At 39.7% G+C, this 21,806-nt stretch overlaps 1 protein-coding gene across 1 annotated transcript; it reads right to left on the bottom strand.

The window, feature by feature from the left end:
• Positions 1 to 841: 841 nt before the first annotated feature.
• On the bottom strand, positions 842 to 12,887 carry LOC113066133 (gastrula zinc finger protein XlCGF57.1-like). Its single transcript, XM_026237809.1, has 3 exons — positions 12,699 to 12,887; positions 11,802 to 11,956; positions 842 to 2,880 (listed from the first exon to the last, which is right to left on the bottom strand). The coding sequence occupies exons 2-3, from the start codon at positions 11,884 to 11,886 to the stop codon at positions 1,268 to 1,270; spliced, it is 1,698 nt and encodes a 565-aa protein (XP_026093594.1). The 5' UTR covers positions 11,887 to 11,956; positions 12,699 to 12,887; the 3' UTR covers positions 842 to 1,267.
• Positions 12,888 to 21,806: the final 8,919 nt, after the last annotated feature.

Genomic DNA, 21,806 nt, shown 5'->3' with positions numbered 1-21,806 from the left:
CGACCAAATTAATTATTTTTTCCCCTTTTAGTCCGACCGATTTGCCGATTGTAATTGCGTTTGTAAAAGACCCACTGAATTTGTTTTTTTTTTCCTCTTCAAAAGACTAATACAAATGCAATAAAATGTGAGACACACGCAATTGATGCTCTTCACATGCTCTCACATGCATTTTCTCACGCACAGAAAAATCGAAAAGAGGACACGGAGACCGACAGACTAGACAGAGCAGGTTACTTATGATAGAAAAAAAGTCTCAGGTCTCAGTTTGTGTCAAATTTATTACAAAATTCAAACAAGAAATACTCCTCCGCTCGATCAGGCGCTCTGTGTAATCCGTATGGTCATAAACATGGGCAGTCAATGTGCAACAAAGGTTTGCAAATTTCACAAACTGATTTATTCCAGGCCTGTAGTTTTGTGCTGTTGTTAAAACGGTCAACCACACAACACGCTCTTCCCGGGATCACTGGACAGCATACCTACTAAAAAAAACTCAAAAATAACTTTTCGTACAGCTAACCGCTGCTACCAACACGCTACTTCTGCAGCAAGGCACGCAGTAATGGCGGCGCTGCTTTACTTCCGTGTTTCGCCAGATTTGTGTATATACAAGGCAGAGGAAAGCTACAATACCTGTAGAATCAAACTTTCTAAAAAAATAAATATATCACAATACATTGTGCCATTGTATTGGCACCCAAGTATTATGATAGTATCGGATCGGGAGGTAGGTGTAACGTCCCATCCTTACTAGCCACAGGAGTACATGTGGACAAAAGAAAATAAAAAGCCTCATGGGGAAGCATAAAGAGGTCAAGGATGCAAGTAAAAGTAGTAGTCATGGTGTCAGAAAATGTTTCTTATTATATGCTTTAACAAAGAACACAAAAAGGGTATCATGACTTTACACTGTGTATTTAAATGTGAATGCAAAAAATGTACTTAATATATTGAGTACAACTGAATTGTCTTTGAGAAAGAATGCACAGATGATTATAGAAATTGCTCCTTTTTCTAAATCTCGTCACTCTGGGGAAAACGGTAATTTCTTACCCAGAATAAGTTCACAAATGGCATTTCAAGCTGCTTTGACAAACTCCTCTCAAACTGAAGACACTAGTAATATCTCTCTCCAGTGTGACTCTCAAGGTTTGCGTAATTCTTTCCACAGTGATGGCACATAAAAGGCTTTTTTTCAGATTTTGAATGATGCTTAAGTTGATTCCTGTCTATTTGCACTAATGACAATTAAAAAAAAAAAAGTTTAGTGAATTTTCATGTGTTTTTTAAGCTTTTCTTTTTGTTGGAAAGCCTTCCCACACAGCTCGCAGGTGAAAGGACTCTCTCCAGTGTGAATTCCCATATGGACATTAAGGAGTTTTTTCTCCATAAAACTTCTTCCACACTGATCACATACAAATGGCTTTTCTCCAGTGTGGGTTCTCATGTGAACCTTAAGATTGCTACCAAATGAGAAACTCTTCCCACACAGTTTGCAGGTGAAAGGTTTCTCTCCAGTGTGAATTCTAGTGTGACCCTTAAGGCTTCCTTTGTCCCTGAAGCCCTTCCCACACAGTTCACAGGTGAAAGGACTCTCTCCAGTGTGAATTCGCATGTGGGCATTAAGGAGTTTGTTCTCCGTAAAACTCCTTCCACACTGAACACATACAAATGGCTTCTCTCCGGTGTGAGTTCTCATGTGAACCTTAAGACCGTTACTAAATGAGAAACCCTTTTCACACAGTTCGCAGGTGAAAGGTTTCTCTCCAGTGTGAATTCTAATGTGACCCTTAAGGCTTCCTTTGTGCCTGAAACATTTTCCACACTGAGGGCAAGTATAAGGTTTCTCTCCAGTGTGAATGATCATGTGGGTTTTAAGGCAGTGTATCTGCATAAAACTCTTTCCACACTGAGGGCAGATTAATGGCTTCTTTTCATTGTGATTTATCATGTGAACCTTAAGACCGTTACTAAATGAGAAACTCTTCCCACACAGTTCGCAGGTGAAAGGTTTCTCTCCAGTGTGAATTCTCATGTGGATATTAAGGCCATTTTTCTGTGTAAAACTCTTTCCACACTTATCACATGCAAATGGCTTCTCTCCAGTGTGAATTCTCATGTGAATATTAAGTTTTCCTTTATACGTGAAACTCTTTCCACACTGAGGGCAGGTAAAAGGCTTCTCTCCAGTGTGATCTCTCATGTGAACATTAAGATTTCCTTTACATGTGAAACTCTTTCCACACTGAGGGCAGGTAAAAGGCTTCTCTCCAGTGTGATCTCTCATGTGAATCTTAAGTCTTTCTTTACACGTGAAACTCTTTCCACACTGAGGGCAGATGAACGGCTTCTCTCCAGTGTGAACTCTCATGTGGACAGTGAGGTATCTTTTCTGTGTAAAACTCTTTCCACATAGTTCGCAGGTGAATGGCTTCTCTCCATTGTGAACTCTCATGTGAGTCTGAAGTCTTCCTTTAAATGTGAAACTCTTTCCACACTGAGGGCAGGTGAACGACTTCTCTCTGGTGTGAATTATCATGTGGACTGTGAGGTATTTTTTCTGTGTAAAACTCTTTCCACACTGAGGGCATATTAATTGTTTATTTTTTATGTGAATTTTCATGTGTGTCTTAAGATCTCCATTGCGTGAGAAACTCTTCCCACACTGTTGGCAGGTGTAAGTTCTCTCTCCAGTGTGAATTCTCATGTTGGGATTAAGGTTTGAAGTTTCTGTTTTTTGAGTTTGTGACGAAGTCTTTTTAGTCTGTGAGCAACTAATACATTTTTCTTCAGTTTTGAAATCATGCAGTTTCCCATTCTTATCTTTGTCATCCGTTTCATTCAGTTCTTGACTTCCCTCATTCAGCGACATCAGGTCTGAGGTAAAAACAGACAAATACAAAGTTAAAACCAGTTTAATGTTACAAAGCAACAGACACTCTAACATTTAGCCTAGTGCTATGAATCAATTAATAAAACAATTTTACATTTAACAGAGTTTCTGCAGGACTTTTAAGCTCAAATTTAAAGTTAATATTGCAGGTAAAAAAAAAGGTTCCCAAATATGAAATTATATGAACCATATGAAAAGTTAATCCAGGATTTTAAATGTTGCACAAGACATGAGGGCTCAAATTTAGTAGAAAAAGTGACAATTTCCGTAACTGGTGTCAAAACTGCGTCATATTACATCATGAGAGGGAGTCATTTGCCACTATCTGCATTGGCTCAGTGCAAAGTAGGTTGGTATTCAGTAAGAGCGGTCGTGTCTCAGTGCGTTTTAAGTAGTTTTGGTATTTCGATCTATCATCATCATCATGGGAAATTATTGTGTTTGTGGAGGCTGCACAAACGCCAGCCTGTCAGGACATTGACTCCACAGGTTTCCTACCAAGAAAAGGGATGGTGCCATCTTCCGGACCTGGGTGCATTTTTTGCTGGTGAAGAGATGGGACTCAACTCTGGGCGGCATAATAACTAAAACTGGACTCCCCTTGTTTTGTGTGAACCCTTGCCATTTCTAACTGACTAGATCATAATGATCTGAGTGGTCTGTTATGTTTATATTTAATGAACATATCTACAATATATTTCAGTCCTAGGTCATTGAGTGATTTATAAATGAGTAATAGTACTTTAAAATCGATTCTAAATGTAACTGGAAGCCAGTGTAAGGACCCTAGGACTGGTGTTATATGTTCAGATTTTCTGGGTCTAGTCAGGATCATGGCAGCTGCGTACTTGATGAGCTGCAGCTGTCTAATGGTCTTTTTGGGAAGGCCGGTGAGGAGCCCATTACAATAGTCCACCCTGCTGGTGATAAAGACATGAACTAGTTTCTCCAAGTCTTGACTGGAATCAAAACATTTAATTAGTGCAATGTTTTTTAGATGATAGTATGCAGATTTAGTTACTGATTTGACATGATTACTGAAACTAAGGTATGTATCCAGAACCAGATCAAGATTCCTGACTTGATTTTTAGTTATTAGACCCCTAGAGTCAAGGTATCCATTCACCTTGAAAACTTCATCTTTGTTTCCAAATGCAGTAACTTCAGTTTTTTTCCCTTGTTCTGGCACATCCAACTATTAATTTCATCAATACATTGGCAGAGGGAGTCAGTGGGGCTGTAGTCATTTGGAGATAAGGCTAGGTAAATCTGGATATCATCAGCATAGATGTGATAGGCAACTTGGTTCTCATTATTTGTCTTAGTGAGAGCATTAACAAGCTAAACAAGATCGTAATAGCCATCTCCCTACTCAGTATGACCCTGAACCAATTGAATACCATTTTCTGAAAGCCCAACCCAGTTTTCCAGTCTCTATAGTAGTATGTTATGATCAACAGTGTCAAACGCAGCACTGAGATCTAGCAATACCAGCACTGATATTTCAGAGTCAGAATTCAAGCGAATATCATTTATTATCTTAATGAGTGCTGTGTCTGAGCCATAATGCTGTCTGAAACGAGATTGAAAATTGTCCAGGTATCCATTTGAGTTTAAATAATTGTTCAGCTGGATTAAAAACGTACTTTTCTATAATTTCGCATATAAAAGGAAGATTTGATATTTGTCTATAATTGCTCAAAAATTTTGTTATCGTCCTAAACTCCCCTTTTAATTTAATTTAATGAAACTGGAAAAATTTAAAGGATAACAAGCGGTCTACTTGCTTACCTGCAAACATGCTTACCTTTAACAGCATGTTTATTTTCCAGTGCTATTTTGAGTAAATTATAGGAACTGTAACAGAGTAATGTACTTGAGGATTGCATATTTAACAAAGTAAACTAAATAGATATTACTTGAACTGTAACTGGCCATGTTAAATTTACTCCATTCCTTTGCTTAATGTACGTAACTTATTTAAGAAGATTTTACTTAATTTTTATTTTGCAAGATTCTGCAAACATACATTTAAAGTAAAATAATGTCTGTGTAACAAATTAATAAATGATCATTATTATTAAAGTAAAATGTAAGTATTGAAATAAGAAAATCTTATTATTGTTTGTTTCAGTGTACATAGTTATTACTCAAACTCTAATGTTAAATTGAATCAATTCCTTTGCTAAATGTACATAGCTTATGTAACCATGGTTCAGAGTAGGGAATTAAATACTGTGTCTCTAAGGGTCGCTATGGGGAATGCCTCATTGTGTCCCATGTCTGAAGCATACATTGAAAAAACGGCAACAAGTTGGCCGGCAACAGCTACTGACGTCACAACCGGTGCGACTATAGAATAAATAGACGCCAAGAGAACACGTCATTCACTTCTTCGTCTGAAGCTTGCATCCAAAACATGGCAGGAAACTAGACGACGCAGTGTCTGGTTCCCTACTTAGGGAACCATAGTTACATTTTTAACCTGACACATTCCCTTTCAAGGGAACTTCGAACTGCGTCCTCTAGGGGTGGCTATGTGGAACAGTATACCCACGCCGCCATGCTGAGAGAAATGCAAGCCAGAATCATGACAAGCACTGAAACTACCATTTCCATGGGAGTTGCCCCTGGGACATTAGACAGCTGTCCGTGACATTATCCCTAATGGCCAAAGGCCTAGGCTACATACCCCACTTACCTGTTAAGGCCTCTACCCGCTTTTTGGGTAGAGTTCAAAGCTTGGAATCAAGAAAGATTCCTTCATAGGGATATGGCAAAGAGCCTAGCATTTTAACTAAGTCTTGGCTGTCACACAGTGGGTACCTTTTGCTCTTACATAAGGCTCGCTGAAGGAACTGTCTCAACAGATCCCTAGTAGCAACACCCTAACCCTCTTTAGATCGGTGAAGTGGTGCACAGGATGAACGGGGCTTACCATCTCAAGAAAGGGCACGAAGCAACTGTGCGAAGCCCTCACCATATAGGTCTCTAGAAGGAAAGCATAGTGCTAGCGTGCTAACTTACCACAGTGTGGATTTTAGAAAGTGCACAAAGACTTCACATGCACACTTACATAACGTGGATTTTTATATACTTGTTCTAAGGGGGATTTCCTGGTACTCTGAAAGTGCAGCTCTAGAAGGAAATGATGCATCCCAAAACAATGTTCGAGAGTCATCAACTCGATCTATGGTGATAATGCTGAAGCTGCTAGCAGAAATTTACTTTGCTGAGGGAGCACAATCCAACTCTCCTGAGAGGGGGGGGCTCAACCTGCAGCAATTTCCAATGTTGGAACGGCCAGCAGTAGGCTACCTAGCTGAGGGAGTACATACCCAACTCTCAAAGAGAGAGGGGTTCGACCTATAGTCTGATGATGAGAATCAGAAGGGTAAGCATCCTGCAAGCTAGCCAAAACTTAGTGCATCGTAGGGTTGAAGGAAGGCCTAGATTACTTGATGCTGCTGGTTGCCAGGTACTCTGGGACAAACAGAAGGTCTACTCTCATGTGAGAGGAGAACTCCAAATTTAGGAAGAGAGTAGCCAGCTCATAGGAAACCCTTTTTGGTAAAGGGGACTGCTGCTAAACTACGACAAGAACAGCCCACAGAGCAAGGAATTCAACTTGGGTGATTAAGGGGAAGCGCCAGGCCCTTCATGTTGAGAGAAGCAATGCTTGAAGTGCTTTAATAAAAACACACTGGTTGAGTGGAGCCCAAGGAACCAAGGTCTTACCAACTCGAAGAAAGGGAATGAAGCTGAGCTTTTGTTCCCTTACCATACTGGATTTCAAAAAGTGTGCAAAGTGTTCAATGTGCACACTTACCACCATATGGATTCAGAAAGTACACAGAGCTTAGCATGTGTAGTTAAAGCTTTCCAAGCATCGAGAGGAATGGATATCCCTCAGCAAGAAGGGATATCCAGGTGACCAGGGAGCCCCTCCCCTTATGAAAATTAACCATGGTTTTACTACAAATAAAACCAAAAAACCATGGTTACTATAGTTAAACCATGATAACCACAAATTAACCATAGTTTAACCATGGTATTTGTAGTAAATCTGTGGTTATACAGATGGTAGTCAACACGCCAAAAAGCCATGGGTTACTACAGTTTTACTATAATAAAACCATGGTTATTTTACGTAAGGGTCAGGGCGACCCAGTCAGACATCCTTAATTTTAAAACAATGAGGATAGTGATGTTTGAAAGTGTGTTACTAAAGTCACACTGGTTGAGTGGAGCCCAAGGTAGCTGGGTGAAACCAACTCAAAGGAAGGGAAAAAAGCTGAGTGCGTAACCCTTACTGTGCAGGTTTCAGAAAGTGTGTCTTGCATGCACACTTACCACTTATGTGGATTTTTAGAAAGTGCACCATGTGGATTTCAGAAGTACACAGAGCTTAGCCTGTGACCTTAAAGTTACCCAAGCTTCACAGAGGTGCTGAACTGAATGGGAGAGGCAAGCTCAAATAAAACCCTCTAAGGGGAGGGGAGTATTGCCTGAGGCAGCATTACACAAGACGGAAATCCAAGACGGAAATATACACAAGAAGGGATTTCCAGATGACCAGGAGGCCTCTCAGGGCGATGTGGCCAGACATCCAGGAAATTCCTGCAGTGCCGTGCCGGGGGCCTGATGATCAAGAAGGCTCCCCCAGAAGCCATCTTCCCTCTAGGGCTGGACGATTAATCGAAACCTAAATTCAGAACCTCTAACCTACGTAATTTTCCCATGTCGGTTATTTGGGGTTTTTAATCCTGTTCTTCCCCCTTAAAAGCATACTGCCACGTGTGTAGCCACATGACTCTTTCCCTTCTAGTCAGTGGCATAAAAGCAAAACAGGAGGTGAACGCCGGTTGATGGGCTTGCGTCTTCACTAAACTTTGTCAGTTGTATTTGTTTTATGGTTTGGACATCCAAGTGATTAGATGATCAGATGTGTATTATTATATCGAGCTACCATGTTAGCACTAGGGCTGTCAAAAAAAAAATTCCACATTCAAATGCAAAAATCTTGCATTCGAATTGTAGGTGTCCATTAAGGAGGCAGCTTTAAGGCCCACCTCGGGCATACTTCACATTCAGCGTTCAGTTCTGTCTCATCCGCACAGCTTTCAGAAGGCGGACGATCTCGATGAGTAGTACCACATCTGTCACCATTCACCTCGTGCATGCGCTGTTGACAGCTGCACACCCCGTCTGTGTGCAGGCACCTTTTGAGACTGTGTGGACGGATGTGCGGCTGTCTGCGAGCCCTCTTGATGACGACAATGCATAATGCGGACGGTGCGGGGATGCGGATGGTCAAATTATACTTTGGCCTTTATGAGTGGCGCACGAGATGCGATGACAATATAAAAGTGTCATTGCATCAGAATGTTTTTGTCAACCCGTTCAGTTGAAGCAAATAGATGCAGCACTGCTGCAATGTTCAATCAAAATATCGCGGAAAAAAAGAGTGTGAAGAAGATCTTGTTTACGTCAAAACTGAAACCAAGCCATTCACACAAAATGCATATTTCACGCATTTTCTAGAGAGGGACGTCTTTCTATTACCCTTGTACTCGCCCCGCCCAGCCCTGAATTTTCTGTGTCTCCGCTGTTTCTGCCCAGCCCTGAATTTTCTGTGTCTTCGCTGGTTCTGCCCAGCCCTGAATTTTCTGTGTCTCTGCTGGTTCCGCCCAGCCCTGAATTTTCTGTATCTCCGCTGGTTCCGCCCAGCCTTGAATTTCCTGTGTCTCCTGCAGTCCCTCCAAGCCGGCTTCTCCCACCTCCTCCTAGACCTGCCAGTCCCCCTGCTCCACTCCCGCTGATTCAACCAAGCTCTGTATCTCTTTTCTCTCTGCTGGTTCTGTCCAGCCCTGATCCTCCTATGTTTCCTCCCATCCTTCCTCTCATCTCCTCCTAGACCAGCCAGTTCCTCGACCTCATCTCTGCTGGTGCCAGTCAATCAGTCCCGCAGCTCACCCTCAATCCGCGCCATCTGGGCGCGATGGTTCGACGCTGGACTACCAGTCTGCAGCTCCGCCTTGGCGTGTGGATTCCCTGTCTACGCCTCCAGCCTTCGAGCCATGGACTCCTCCTTGGTCCTTTGACCCAGCGGCTCCGCCTTGGCTCTTAACTCCCTCGTCTCCACTGTGGCCTGGCATCCCACCTGCTCCACCGGGCTCCCTCGTCCCTCCGGCTCCACCTTGGTCAGTCATCGACCATCCGCTGCCTCGGGACTCCATTCCTCTGGCTTCACCTCGTCAATCCACCCCTCCGGCTCTGTCAGGCTCCTCCTTCCCTCTGGTTCCACCTCCATCACTCCCGCTCTGCAGAGGTCTTCCAGGGCCCCGCCTCCGCCTTGGTCGCCTGAGCCTTCTGCTCCACCTAGGCCCTCCGGATCCTCAGCTTCACCCTGGCTCTGCGGCTGCAGTGCTCCATCTTGGGCTCCTCACCCCCCTGTGCAGTCCCCGTCTGTCGGCCCCCTGGTGTCGTCAGCTCCTTCTGCCGTCGACTCCACCGTGGATATCCCTGGCTGGTCTCTGGAGGACCATCTGGCTCCTCCTGCTCCAGGCTCCTCCCTCCATCCACTCCGCCCTGGTTCCTACTTCCTTGCTCCCTCTTTGCCTGCCCCTTGCCTGCCCAACGCCTGCCTCCAGAACCCCCACCATCCCTCCGCTGGTATTCCTCTTGTGTTGTTAATTGATTGATCCCCACCTGTCTCCAGTTCCCTCATTACCTTCTGTGTGCTTAAATACCCTCTCTGTTTAGTTCTTCTTTGTCCATGATTATAATGCTGTTATTTGTGAGTAATCTGAAATTGTATTGTAACCTAACCTAATGTGAGTAAACTCCTCATTGATCAAGATCCTCCTCGAGCAATTTATTTTTACACTAGCACACACGCTTAATTGTAAGAGAGCAATAATCTGTAAGAAATGTTACGAACATAAATAAAATAACTGCTGATATGATGCTATGATGTCAGATTGCTCTTTCAATAGGAAAAAATATCTCACCTTTAATAGTCAATCATATTTAGGCTACAGTACAAACCTTGTCAGTGAACTATGAGGGCAAAAAAACTAAACAGAAACAAAATAATCGTTCATTAATCGTAATCGAGGTTAAATGTTCAATTAATCGAGGTTTTGCTTTTAAGCCATAATCGCCCTACTTCCCTCTCTCTCTCTATATATATATATATATATATATTCCTCCCACACATACCTGCAGGTGGGGGAGGAGCGCGAGCCGCAACACTAGCCTTCTGTGTCAGTCTCTGAACCTCAGACCAAGATGGAACAGGACCCCCATGATGTTCAGGCTCAGACCAGGATGTTCGTAAAGGATTGAAGGCATCTCCCTGAACCTCTCGACTACCATCTTAACGGAGGTACCTGATATCTGCCAAGTTCACCAACAGATGTCTCCCTGTTACTACCATGACCACCATAGACCTGCAAATGGCTGAGGCTACCTGCTTAATAGCACGAAGGGTGAAATTCTCTATTACGGCGAGAGGTGAACACACTCATGTTGCTACAAACTCAGGTGAATGGTGAAATACATCCCCTCACAGTCTTGCGAATACATCACAATGAACGCAGCAGAGTGCATCCAACTCCCCCAAGAGCTGAACGCTTGCGCTTGCTCTTCACTACACACACACACACACACACACACCACAGTATGTGAGCCGTGTGAACTGCAGGTATCAGAGCAAAGCCTCTGGTGAGAAACATGCACTCCTAAACTGAAGCTGAAGAAGAAGAAGAGAAAGACATGTTCTCTCTGTGCCTATTTATTCTATAGTCACACTGGTAGGGACGTCAGTGGCTGTTGCCGGCCAACTGTTTTTTTTTTTTAATGTTTGCATCAGACATGGGTCACAACGAGATGTTCCCCATTGCAACTTCTAGAGGACGCAGTTTAAAAATATATATTTTTTTAATGTTCAACACGAGAAAGCAACTCATACACGTTTGGAACAACGTGAGGGTGAATAAAAGAGAGAATTTAAATTTTGGGTGAACTATCCCTACGCGTTATGAGTCATTTTCTCCTGATAACCCCTAAAAGAACTTAAATTACACTTTCAGTTGTGATCGTACAGATAAGAGCAATACAGCAATCAAATCTGTAAAGGGTTTACTTTTTTTGTATACAGACAAAACAACAACAAAACTTTGTGCATTTATAAAATAAAGACAACAAACAAGGTGTGCTATGTTAGTTTAGTAAATGTTAGTTTAACTAAGTCAGTTAAAGGGATAGTTTAACCGATAACTGCCATGGGTTTAGTGGGGGGTAATTGAAAATGAATGGGGGAAAAAAATCCCATGATTGGAGGCAATACCCTCCATTGTGATATCATTGGAGATGACTGGTTATGATCAGCTATGATCTTGTGTTAGTGCTTGTTCTGTGCTTGCGAATCAGTCTGAATTAATAATATAATGGTTTAATGGGAAGACGGTAAAAAACTGTTTATCAGGATCAGTGTCCTTATGTTTTATTAACAGTCAGTATTGTGTAACTGTAGTTTTCGTAAACCCAAAATCCCACTCTATTGTCATGTGTTATTTTGTACAACTTTAAATGACTCTAAATCTACTCTAACTTTATTATGTAAATAAATCATGTTTGGGACCGCATTGATAGTTTTATTGTACCACTTTTTATTATTTGTGAAGTTGTCAAGTAAAGTGGGACAGTACTTATGTGTGGGTAATCCATTTTTGTGACTACATGGGCAACAGCTTAATGACCATGTGGAAATGTGGGTCCCATGAACAAACCAGTGGTTCCCACATTTCCACATTGCCATTAAGCATGGTCACTACAGAAATAAATGATATTTCTACATTTGAGCAGGACATTTTAATACGTTTTGAGAATGAAAACCAACCTGTTGGTGTCTCGGTATCTTCATGTTTGACACTGAACGCTTCTTCAATCTTCATGTCTTCACTCTCTTCTTTAATAAATGCCATCTTTATAATTTTGTGTCACATGGATCTCGGATGATTCCGCAGGAGTTTTTCTGTGTTTAGACACTTTGTCCTGATTAGGGAGAGAATAATTAAAATATAGAAAAATTAATGCAACTAAATATCTGGGCGTCTCAATCAGCTCCCTAATTCAGTAGTCAGCACACTAGTGAGGGTGTCAGTCAGAGTGATCGTTAATGCCCTTAAATGACCTGATAGAACAAAAAACAAAACAAAAAAAACAATCAAAACTAGCACTCAAATAATAAAACGACCATATATATAGAATGTTAATATATTAAAAAAATATTCTAGTTTTATAAATTTGTAGGTAATATTTTATACATTCTATTTTTATGAAAATGTTTCGTTCATATTAGACTCAGCCTCTTTCCTGGATGGATAAACTACACAATAGAGGAGGTTGAACATTGAACTGACGCGCACGCGACGAGACTGTGTGGACGCGCTCATTCGAAGTGCACGAGCGCCATGAACCTGCACGCTCTTTGCGTGCCCAATTCTGCTTTGTTATACAGTAAGAACAGCGTCTACAAGGGTCACAGAATGTGTTGTAACACCCGATTTGTGTTCGCACTACCGAGGACGCGAGTCCGAGCTTTGTGTACTTGAGAAACGTCCTGATGTCTGCAGCCAGAATCATTTTGATAAGCAAACTCAGTTGACTCGAAAATCTCAGTTTCTCCGTCCCTACATAGAGCATTACAGTGTTGCATTCGGTATTAATTTCTTTGCACAGTTTTATTTCAATTTAAACACCGATTTAAACACTTAAAATTGTTAAAATCACAAACCTTTCTCCAGTCGAATCACAGATGCAGGATCGTGTCGCAGTATTATGACGTCACCTCGCCAGACCAAAATAAAGGTCTGTTTTCTTCGTCTTTTGATGTTTTATGGCGGTTGGCAAACCAGCTTTTGGTGCTCATTCCGTCTCATAACTGGGATGAAGAGTGAGCCAAGGAAATCAAGGGAAATGCTAAAATAAATAATACTTCTACCTGTATTGTATTATATAGATTTGTTCTTTCCAGAAAAATTAATAAGAGATTTATAACCTTTATCACAACTGTTTAACACATTCTGTAATGTCAATTAATGCCAGCAGTTTATAATTCCTCTATTAACTGTATTATATCCCTTTCATATGCCCTACGATTAATCAGCACATGCTCTCTCTGTTGGAAAAAAACAGCATATGCTGGTCAGTTATGTTGTGGTGCTGGGATGCTGTCCTTTTTCAACAGGGCTACAGATTCTGGAAGTCCACGATGATGTCATCGAGATACAACAGTATCATCCCTCCCAGGGCCAGACTGGAGAAGTCCAGAGAAGTCCAGGCCTGGCTGGCTCATCATCAAATAAAAAGTGTCAGATTAAGTGGCATTGACAGCCGACAAAAAGTTTTTTTTTTGTTTTGTTTTTTTTTTACTTATAAATTGATTAGAAGGAGAGAGAGCTCGTGATGGAAAGCAACAAGTGTAAAGACAAAGGTGATTGGGAGAAACTAAGGACTTAGGTTTTTATTTTTTTTATTTTTTGAGACCAATGCTGCAAAATGCAATAAATAACAAAGACGTTTGCCTGTAGTAGCTCTAATATTGAGTCTAATGAGGGAGAGACAGCAGAAGTTTCTCCTGAGCCAATGGTTCTGGTGAGTCCCCTTACTGCAGTCACGCCATCTGCGCTTCAAGTTCATTGCGCGTCTACTCGGCGGTGTGTGGTATACATTAACGTGCGAGCGCTACAGCCTAATTATTTGAGTAAATCCTCCTTCGGTTGTCATATTTATTCATAAGAATGATTGAATTCATTCGCGTTTTAAGTGTTATAAGCGCGTATGTTATCATTCAATCTGTTCCTGCTATTGCATGGTGTATCCTGCTTATGTGGAGAGAATCTAAATTGTTATTTATTTTTTTAGGATAAAACCAAACTGCCATGTCATTGTTATATTCTTTAATATTTGCATGCCAAAATGAGGAACAAAATAAAAAAATAAAAAAATCATAAATCGCCAAATCATGAAGAATGCAATCTTTTTCACTATACAGTCAGATTGGAAAATTCATATAAAATTAAAATCAAATTGTTTTCTGCAAACTCCACCAGACTCTTGTTCTACGTGTGCCCACGTACCACTGTGGTGATGTTCAAATCATTTTACTGTATCATTTTTTTAATAATTTCGTGCCAAAATCATGAAAAATGCTATCATTTTCACTATACAGTAAGATTTGAAACTTCATAAAAAATTTTAATCAAATTGTTTTCTACAATCTCAACAAGACTCTTATTCTACATGTGCCCATGTATCACTGTGGTGATTTCCTTATCATTTTACTGTATCATTCTTTAATAATTGCATGCCAAAATCATGAAAAATGATATTTTTTCCACTATACAGTCAGATTTGAAAATTCATATAAAATAAAAATCAAATTGTTTTCTGCAAACTCCATTAGACTCTTGTTCTACATGTGCCCATATACCACTGTGGGGATTTTCATATCATTTTACTGTATTATTCCTTAATAATTGGACGCCAAAATAATGAAAAATGATATCTTTCTCAATATACACTTGTATTTGAAAACTCATAAAAAATGTAATCAAATTGTTTTTTTCAGAAATGCAATTCTTACTAGCGAAAGCCAAATAATTTTGATATAAGTAATCACGTGGTTACTAGTGCAAATGTCAGTTTTAAATTTAGTTGTTGTTTATTTTTATTAATATCAGATTGGATATGTTTACATGGCTTTGGGTTAACCACAAATATAAGATCTTGACTAAGTTTGTTTAATGTTTGGCTCAACAGTTTGGTATTTCTCTTTTACTCTTATGTGTGTTTTAGTGTCTTTAGTCTTGACATTCTTGATTTGTGACTTTGCTGCACAAAAACACAATAATGACAGTGCATATTTATGCAAAATATAATCTCAGTATTATAAATCCCCAGAAAGTGATCAGGCTAAGGAATCTAACTTGCTATCCCTATCAAGGAGGCAGCAGCTCTGACGTCATTCTTAGTTTGAGTTGGAATGAGGACGAGAAGATGTGGAGCTTCAGAACCATGGACAGCAGCTGACCCAGAACACAGAGAAACAGTGGATGTGACAACTACCAAAGCAACAGAAGGCATCCATAAATCCTTGTCATGACTTCATTGTTGGTTAATTGCTACATTTTATCAACTCGTGTTATGTGAAAGTAAACAAAAATGTAACTAAAAAAATTGTAATTCATCAATGGATTCCGGTCACTTTTGACAATGCTTTTAATAAGACTGAAAATTAATTTAGTGTGATCTCAGTTTAATAAAAACATTGTAAGCCTACGTTAGGTCTATTAATTGTAATGATTTTAATGTCCACTGTTATTCAAACAACAAATTATATAGAGAAAGCGAGCAAAGAACACAACCAGCTTTTTGAAACTCCCAAAATCAGTGAAACCACTGCGTCGCAAAATGATTCACTGTTTCGAAGCGCTCCAAACACAGTAATGCAATAATTCAACGTTGCATTACTGTAGTAATTTTCTATGCGAGCCCTGAACGAATAAAAACATTCATGAACAAAAAAATACTCAGCTGTCAGGCTGTTCAAGTGAAACTTTGTTGTATGGAGTTTTATTTCTCCTTTTTGATAACTTATTTTTTCTCAATTTAAATATACTTTCACAATGTGTTAATTTGTGTAGCTGTATTATCTACATAATCAATAAACATTCATTCTTATGTATATTTCAATATGTATGACACACAAAAAGAATGCCGGGGAGTGGGGGGATGGGGGATTTCCCTCCCTCTGGTCTATGCATCCCTGCCCCTGCTAAATTACTTTTAATAAAAACATCCCGCAAACCCGCTCTGATGTCCCGATCTGAATCAAATGATTCGTGATACGCGAATCGTTTGGAGCGCTTCGAAACAGTGAATCATTTTGTGACGCAGTGGTTTAACTGATTTTGGGAATTTCAAAAAGCTTGTTGTGTTCTTTTCTCACTTTCTCTATATAATTTGTTTTTTTTTTAATAACAGTGGACATTAAAATCATTACAATTAATAGACCTAACGTAGGCTTACAATGTTTTTATTAAACTGAGATCACACTAAATTAATTTTCAGTCTTATTAAAAGCATTTCATAAAAAAATTTTCAAAAGCATCCCCCCTCTGTTGTTTTCACAAATCGCACCAGAGAGTGAAAGTGCACAAGCGAAAGAAGTTACACAAGACATGAGTGATTCTAAAAAAGAAAATGAAAAACAACACACTAAGAAAAAAGAAAACATCATACAAGATGAGGATGATTTAAAGGCAGAAGAGGGAAAGAAAGAATCTGAAGAACATAACGATTTTGGACATATGGATGTTAAGAAAGATGGCCCAAAGAAGGTAAAGACAGCACTACGAGAGCAAGATTGAGAGGAAGATGCACCAGAGATTGAAGCTGTAAATGAGGAAGAAGTTACACAAGAAATAACATCATTTCAAAAGGAAGACGAAAAAGAACATATGAGGGAGGATGACTTAATAAAAGGAAAGAAAGTGGTAACAGTGGACACTACAAAGGAAATGAAAATTGACCTGCAGGAGAAAGATGTAAGAAATTATATCATATTACTTACATGTCAACTTCTACACATTTACTACTATGTGTTTTAAAAAAAAATCCACAGGTGTTGAAACACAAATGAAATTATATTATAGAAAATAATAAAATATTTGTCTTTCTATTATTAATATTTCTCTTTTAGATCCAGAAGACAGATCTGAAGGTGGAAGATGATGTCAGTATAGACAAAGGAGATGAATTTTTCACACTGAGGGTTCCTGCTCCACCTTCCTTTTTTATTTATTCCTCGAGCACACTGGAAAAAACTAAGGAAAAAACAAAAAAAGGATCACTTCAAGGGATTGCAGTGGACAAACATTATCTCTTCAGGCATCCGCACAATCCATCCACATTGCAGTTTTGCTTTTACAGGACACAGGGTTAAAAATCAAGGATCAACCAGGAACTCACCTGTTTTTAAATGCTCTGGCTACTGCTTGTTCACTGACTGCCCAGTAGAAGTAGATGTTGTTGTTCACAATGAGAAATCGCTTAAAGCACAGGTGTCCTTCAAAGGTGACATGTAAGTGCACAGTAAAACAGAGCTGCAAAGACGACCTGTAAGAGCTGGTGACCAAAAGGTTATAAGTCAGCAACTGCAAACAACATTACCAAGGGCACTCTATCTTAAAAACATGGAAAACCTGAAGCAATCAGTGTTTGAATCTGGCTGTCGAGATGAGGAAGCATCGCCAGGTGTTTTCAAAACCATTTCATGGAGACAAAGAATCAGAGAGAGAAAACATAAGAATGAAACTCTCAGTCTCCAGATGATGGTAGAAATAAAAGATGAACCGAATGAGGTTATCCAGAAGGTGATCCTTCATCCAAAGGGTGTGATGCTTTGGTCAAAGAAAAGCATTGACATATTCCACCAAATATCTAAAGAAGACATAATATATCTTGATGCAACCGGAAGCATCGTGAAGAAAAGTAAAGCCAGCACAGGTCCTTTTTACGTATACGAACTGGTGGTCAGAAACCCAATTCCAGCAGCTACGTATGTGACCTGTGACCACACTACCTCATCTGTTCTGTTTTTTCTCAGTGCTTTCCAGACAGACCATGCCAAGCAATATGGACACAAAAACATCAGACCACTGATGATTATATGCGATGGATCGATGGTCCTCATGCAGGCCATCTCACTCGGCTTTTGCCAAACCAACCTCAATGCCTTGCTCAAAAGTTATTATCAAATACTGACAGGGAAAGGCACTGCTGAAGACTTCAGTTTTCCTATCGTCCACCGATGTCTAAGCCACATAATGAAAAATGCGAAATCCCTGTGCAAAAAGCAGTAAATGCATTTATTTTGTTTCATAAAGCAGATAATCATGTTTGTGGTATCAAATTAATCGGGAGTATTTATGCCAATGATTTTATCTTTATTTCTGTCTCAGTGCACCCAAGAACTACAAGCTGGCCATGCATTTTTTTGGACTTTTGACCACAGCAAATTCCAGTTTTGGTTTCATAACCTTTCCTCTACTTTCACCATCAGAGCAAATTTTCAACTTTGTACATTGCTTGTGTTCGAAGTACTGTACAGATATGATGTGGAGTATGATGGGTGCAGAAAAAGGTCCTTAAACCATGACCAAACAAGATGTAAAACTAATGTGTTATACTGTATCTTCAGGAGACCTGGGCAGACATGGTGAAGGACCCCCATACCAGCTTTTCTCAACTAAATTTTCTAAGATTTCAAAGAAAACAAGCCAGGTGTTGAATAATTTGGGTGAATACATGCAATCTAATGTTTAAATGTTAGAACTTATTACTTAATTTTATTTTATTTGCCAAATTTCACAAAGGACAACAAGACACAGGGAATTATTGAAAAGAGTCAGTGGGACTTGAAGAAAATTTGCTTTAAAGGAAAACGACTAACCAGACTTGATGACTTTATAAGTACCTACAGAAACACACACAATGCACTTCTAAGGGAATTTAAGGATGTAAGAGAAAGGGAAAACAGCCAACATTATATAGTATTTCAATGTGTCTTGGTAAGTGCTATGCTTCACACAAATGTTAATATCACAAAATACATTATCACAAGAAATTACTCATCTTGTAAAACAGACCTAAGAATGCATTTTTCATCTCTGCAGCTGTCCAACTGTGTTCACTACCTTGTTGTAATGAAAACAACAACAACAACAAACAACAATCTTATTAGCTCATTACCATGACATTTGGGCAAAAATTCCAAAGCTTTTAAAAAAGTATCTGTAACTTTTGTAAGTAGACTACATAACACTTTCCTTAGCTCCACCATCGGGCCAATTTGCCAAATAGAACAGAGCATATTCCTTAGCGTAAATAAAAGGTAAATCTGTATATCTAAGAAATCTATCAAGAAATACGTAAAACTGTATGATACATACAAATGTTAAAGAATGTCTTTACCACACAAATTAACTTGTACAAATATATTATATATAATGTAATGTTTAATTACATAGAAACACCGCATCCTGAAGGAGAAGTGGAGGCAATGAAAGCAAAGTAGGAGAGGAGTGTATGTTACCTCCATCAACAAGCCATTCAATTTCAAAAGAACAACGGTAACATGAAGCACATTTGAATGCATTACTTAACCAAGAACACAAACATTTCATAGATATTTCTAGATTCTAATGTGTTTCCTGAATAAAAAGCAGGTGTCTGCTGCCCCAGGGTCAACAAGCACTCCTTCTACTCACAGACAACCACCATCAGTGGCAGCAGAAGACCCAACGACAGACAGCCAAGAAAAAGATGTTTTGGAGGTGAACTTGACTGTGCTCTCTTCATTATGTGCTCTTACAATCACAATAGTTGACAAATTAAAAATATGTGTAACACTTTAGAATAACTACACAGAAACAAATGACTAATTCACTTGTAACATTGTAGTAACTCCTTTTAACTACCAAGAAACTCTGACTAATGATTCAGTAATTAATAGAGCTCAGTTGAAACTGGTGGTTCACTATCAGCTAATCATTAGCTACTATTTTTTCCACACATACCCAAGAACTACTAAGAAATGCCGTATACAGGTTCATAATAATTAAGTGAAGTGACATAGAGCCAAGTGTGGTGACCCATACTCTGAATTCGTGCTCTGCATTTAACACCTGGAGCAGTGGGCATCATTTATGTTGCGGAGCCCGGGGAGCAGTTGGGGGTTCAGTGTCTTAGGGCCGATTCATAGTCAACGCGAGAAACGCGAGCAAGCAACGCGAGCGATGCGAGCGACGCGCTCCCTTTCATAGTCTAAACAGTGAACGCAAGCGTCACGGGTGATGCGTGTATGCAATACACCGCTCACGCAACAGGGGGTAGTAGAGTCGGGTGATATTAGTAGAGTCGGGTCGGGTGATATTCAGATCACAATGGCAACTGAAGAGGAGTGTATTCTGTTGCTGATGAACTATCGTATAAATGTGGATGAATACGTATAATTTCGCATAATTTTTCCTCTTCGCCCGCCAATGTATTCAAACCTTCTTCTTCTGTAAACACAATATACTTGAATTAATGTACAATACTTGCAATGTCGCCCCCACAGACAACGCATAGTATTGCGTGAATCGGCGCGTCGCATATCAAAAACTAGGACGACACATTTGGCTACGCACCGACGCATAATGGCGGCCGAAGCGTAACGATGCGTAGTCTCGGGGACGCGTATGCGTACAGATGCATTGACTATGAAACGGCCCTACTCAAGGGCGCCTAAGTCGTGGTATTGGTGTTGAGAGAGAGCTGTTCATTCACTACCCACACCTACAATTCCTGCCTGCCCGAGGCTCAGACTCACAACCTTTTGGATTAAGAGTCCGAATCTCTAACCATTAGGCCACGACTTCCCCAATGTGAATAATGCATAATGTATGATTAATTCTAAAGTGAAGGTCATGGTAACCCACTAGTAATGACTGAATTATTATCAAATTATTCAGAATAAATTTCAAATAATTTGGATAAGTATTCTACTGTGAAAAACATAATAATCCTCTAGAAATCACTTAAATCATTGTAAGCTTTTGAGGGTTTTGAAATGTATTATTCAGTAGTAATAATTCAGGTGTTACTTCATCCTTCTAAATGAATTATTTTTTATTTGGATCAGTATTCTAAAGTGAAGATCATGATAAAACACTAGTATTAACTTAAGTCATTGTAAACATTTGAGGTTTTAGTAAGATTCTGGTTAGAAGTCCTTTTGCTAGATTTGGTAACACTTAAATCATTACTAATGGGTTAGCATGATCTTCATTTTAGAATAGTGATCCAAATAATTAGTCATTTCTTTATAAAGATGCAATAACACTTGAGTAATGTCTATCCAATTCCTTACATACATCTTAAAATCTTACAATGATGTCAATCAATATTAAGGAGTTACCATGCTTTTCACTTTATAATGTTACCAAAGTATGTTATGGCGACAAAACACATTATATGATTTATCCAAAGATAACTTAAATAATTTACATTAAAATAAATGTTTCTTTATGGTGTTTATCTCATAGAAAAGGAGGAGAACACAGAGACCCCAAAGGCAAAAGTCCTATGGACCTCTTTGGAGACATAACTCCCCAAAGGACATTATCCAAGCCACTAAGATGAGGAAAGAAACAGTAATCAAGCTAAAAGAAATGCTAAGCATCCTGCACCCTCAAACCTGGCTCAGCAGCGATGAAGTGGATACAGCTTTGTTTTACATTGCTCAGAAGTTCCCTTGTATAAATGGGTTTCAGTCCTGCCTACTGTATCAACATCTTCACCAAGGGGGTGTGGTTGGTAAAACACAGACACCATTTGTGCAAGTCATTATCATAAATGACAACCACTGGATCACAGCCAGCAACATTTTCTGTGAACCTAATGAGGTCTGCATATTCGACAGCTTAAACACTAACACCACCAAGCAGACACAGCAAAAAATATCTTGGTTGATTCGTCCACAAGCACCCCATTTTCAAATCAGAAGACCTTCCGTACAAATGCAGCAGTCATCCAGCACTTGAGGATTGTTTGCATTGGCCTTTGCAACTGTTTTGTGTGATGGAGGCAAACCAGAGGAGTGCCAGTTTCAGGAAAGAAACATGCGACACACACTGTATAGAGCTTTAAAGAACGGAAAGGCTCCAGTGTTCACATACCATTGTATGCAAGCAAAGCCTGAGAGGGCCAAAATTCAGGTGGAGTTTCACTGCATCTGCAGGACCTCACACAATGAAGAGGTGATGGTGCAGTGCAGCAAATGCAATAACTGGTACCA

The sequence above is a fragment of the Carassius auratus genome, chromosome 4 (assembly GCF_003368295.1).
Source record: "Carassius auratus strain Wakin chromosome 4, ASM336829v1, whole genome shotgun sequence".
NCBI classification, from domain to species: domain Eukaryota; kingdom Metazoa; phylum Chordata; class Actinopteri; order Cypriniformes; family Cyprinidae; genus Carassius; species Carassius auratus.
This window is presented reverse-complemented; position numbering and strand designations above follow the sequence as displayed.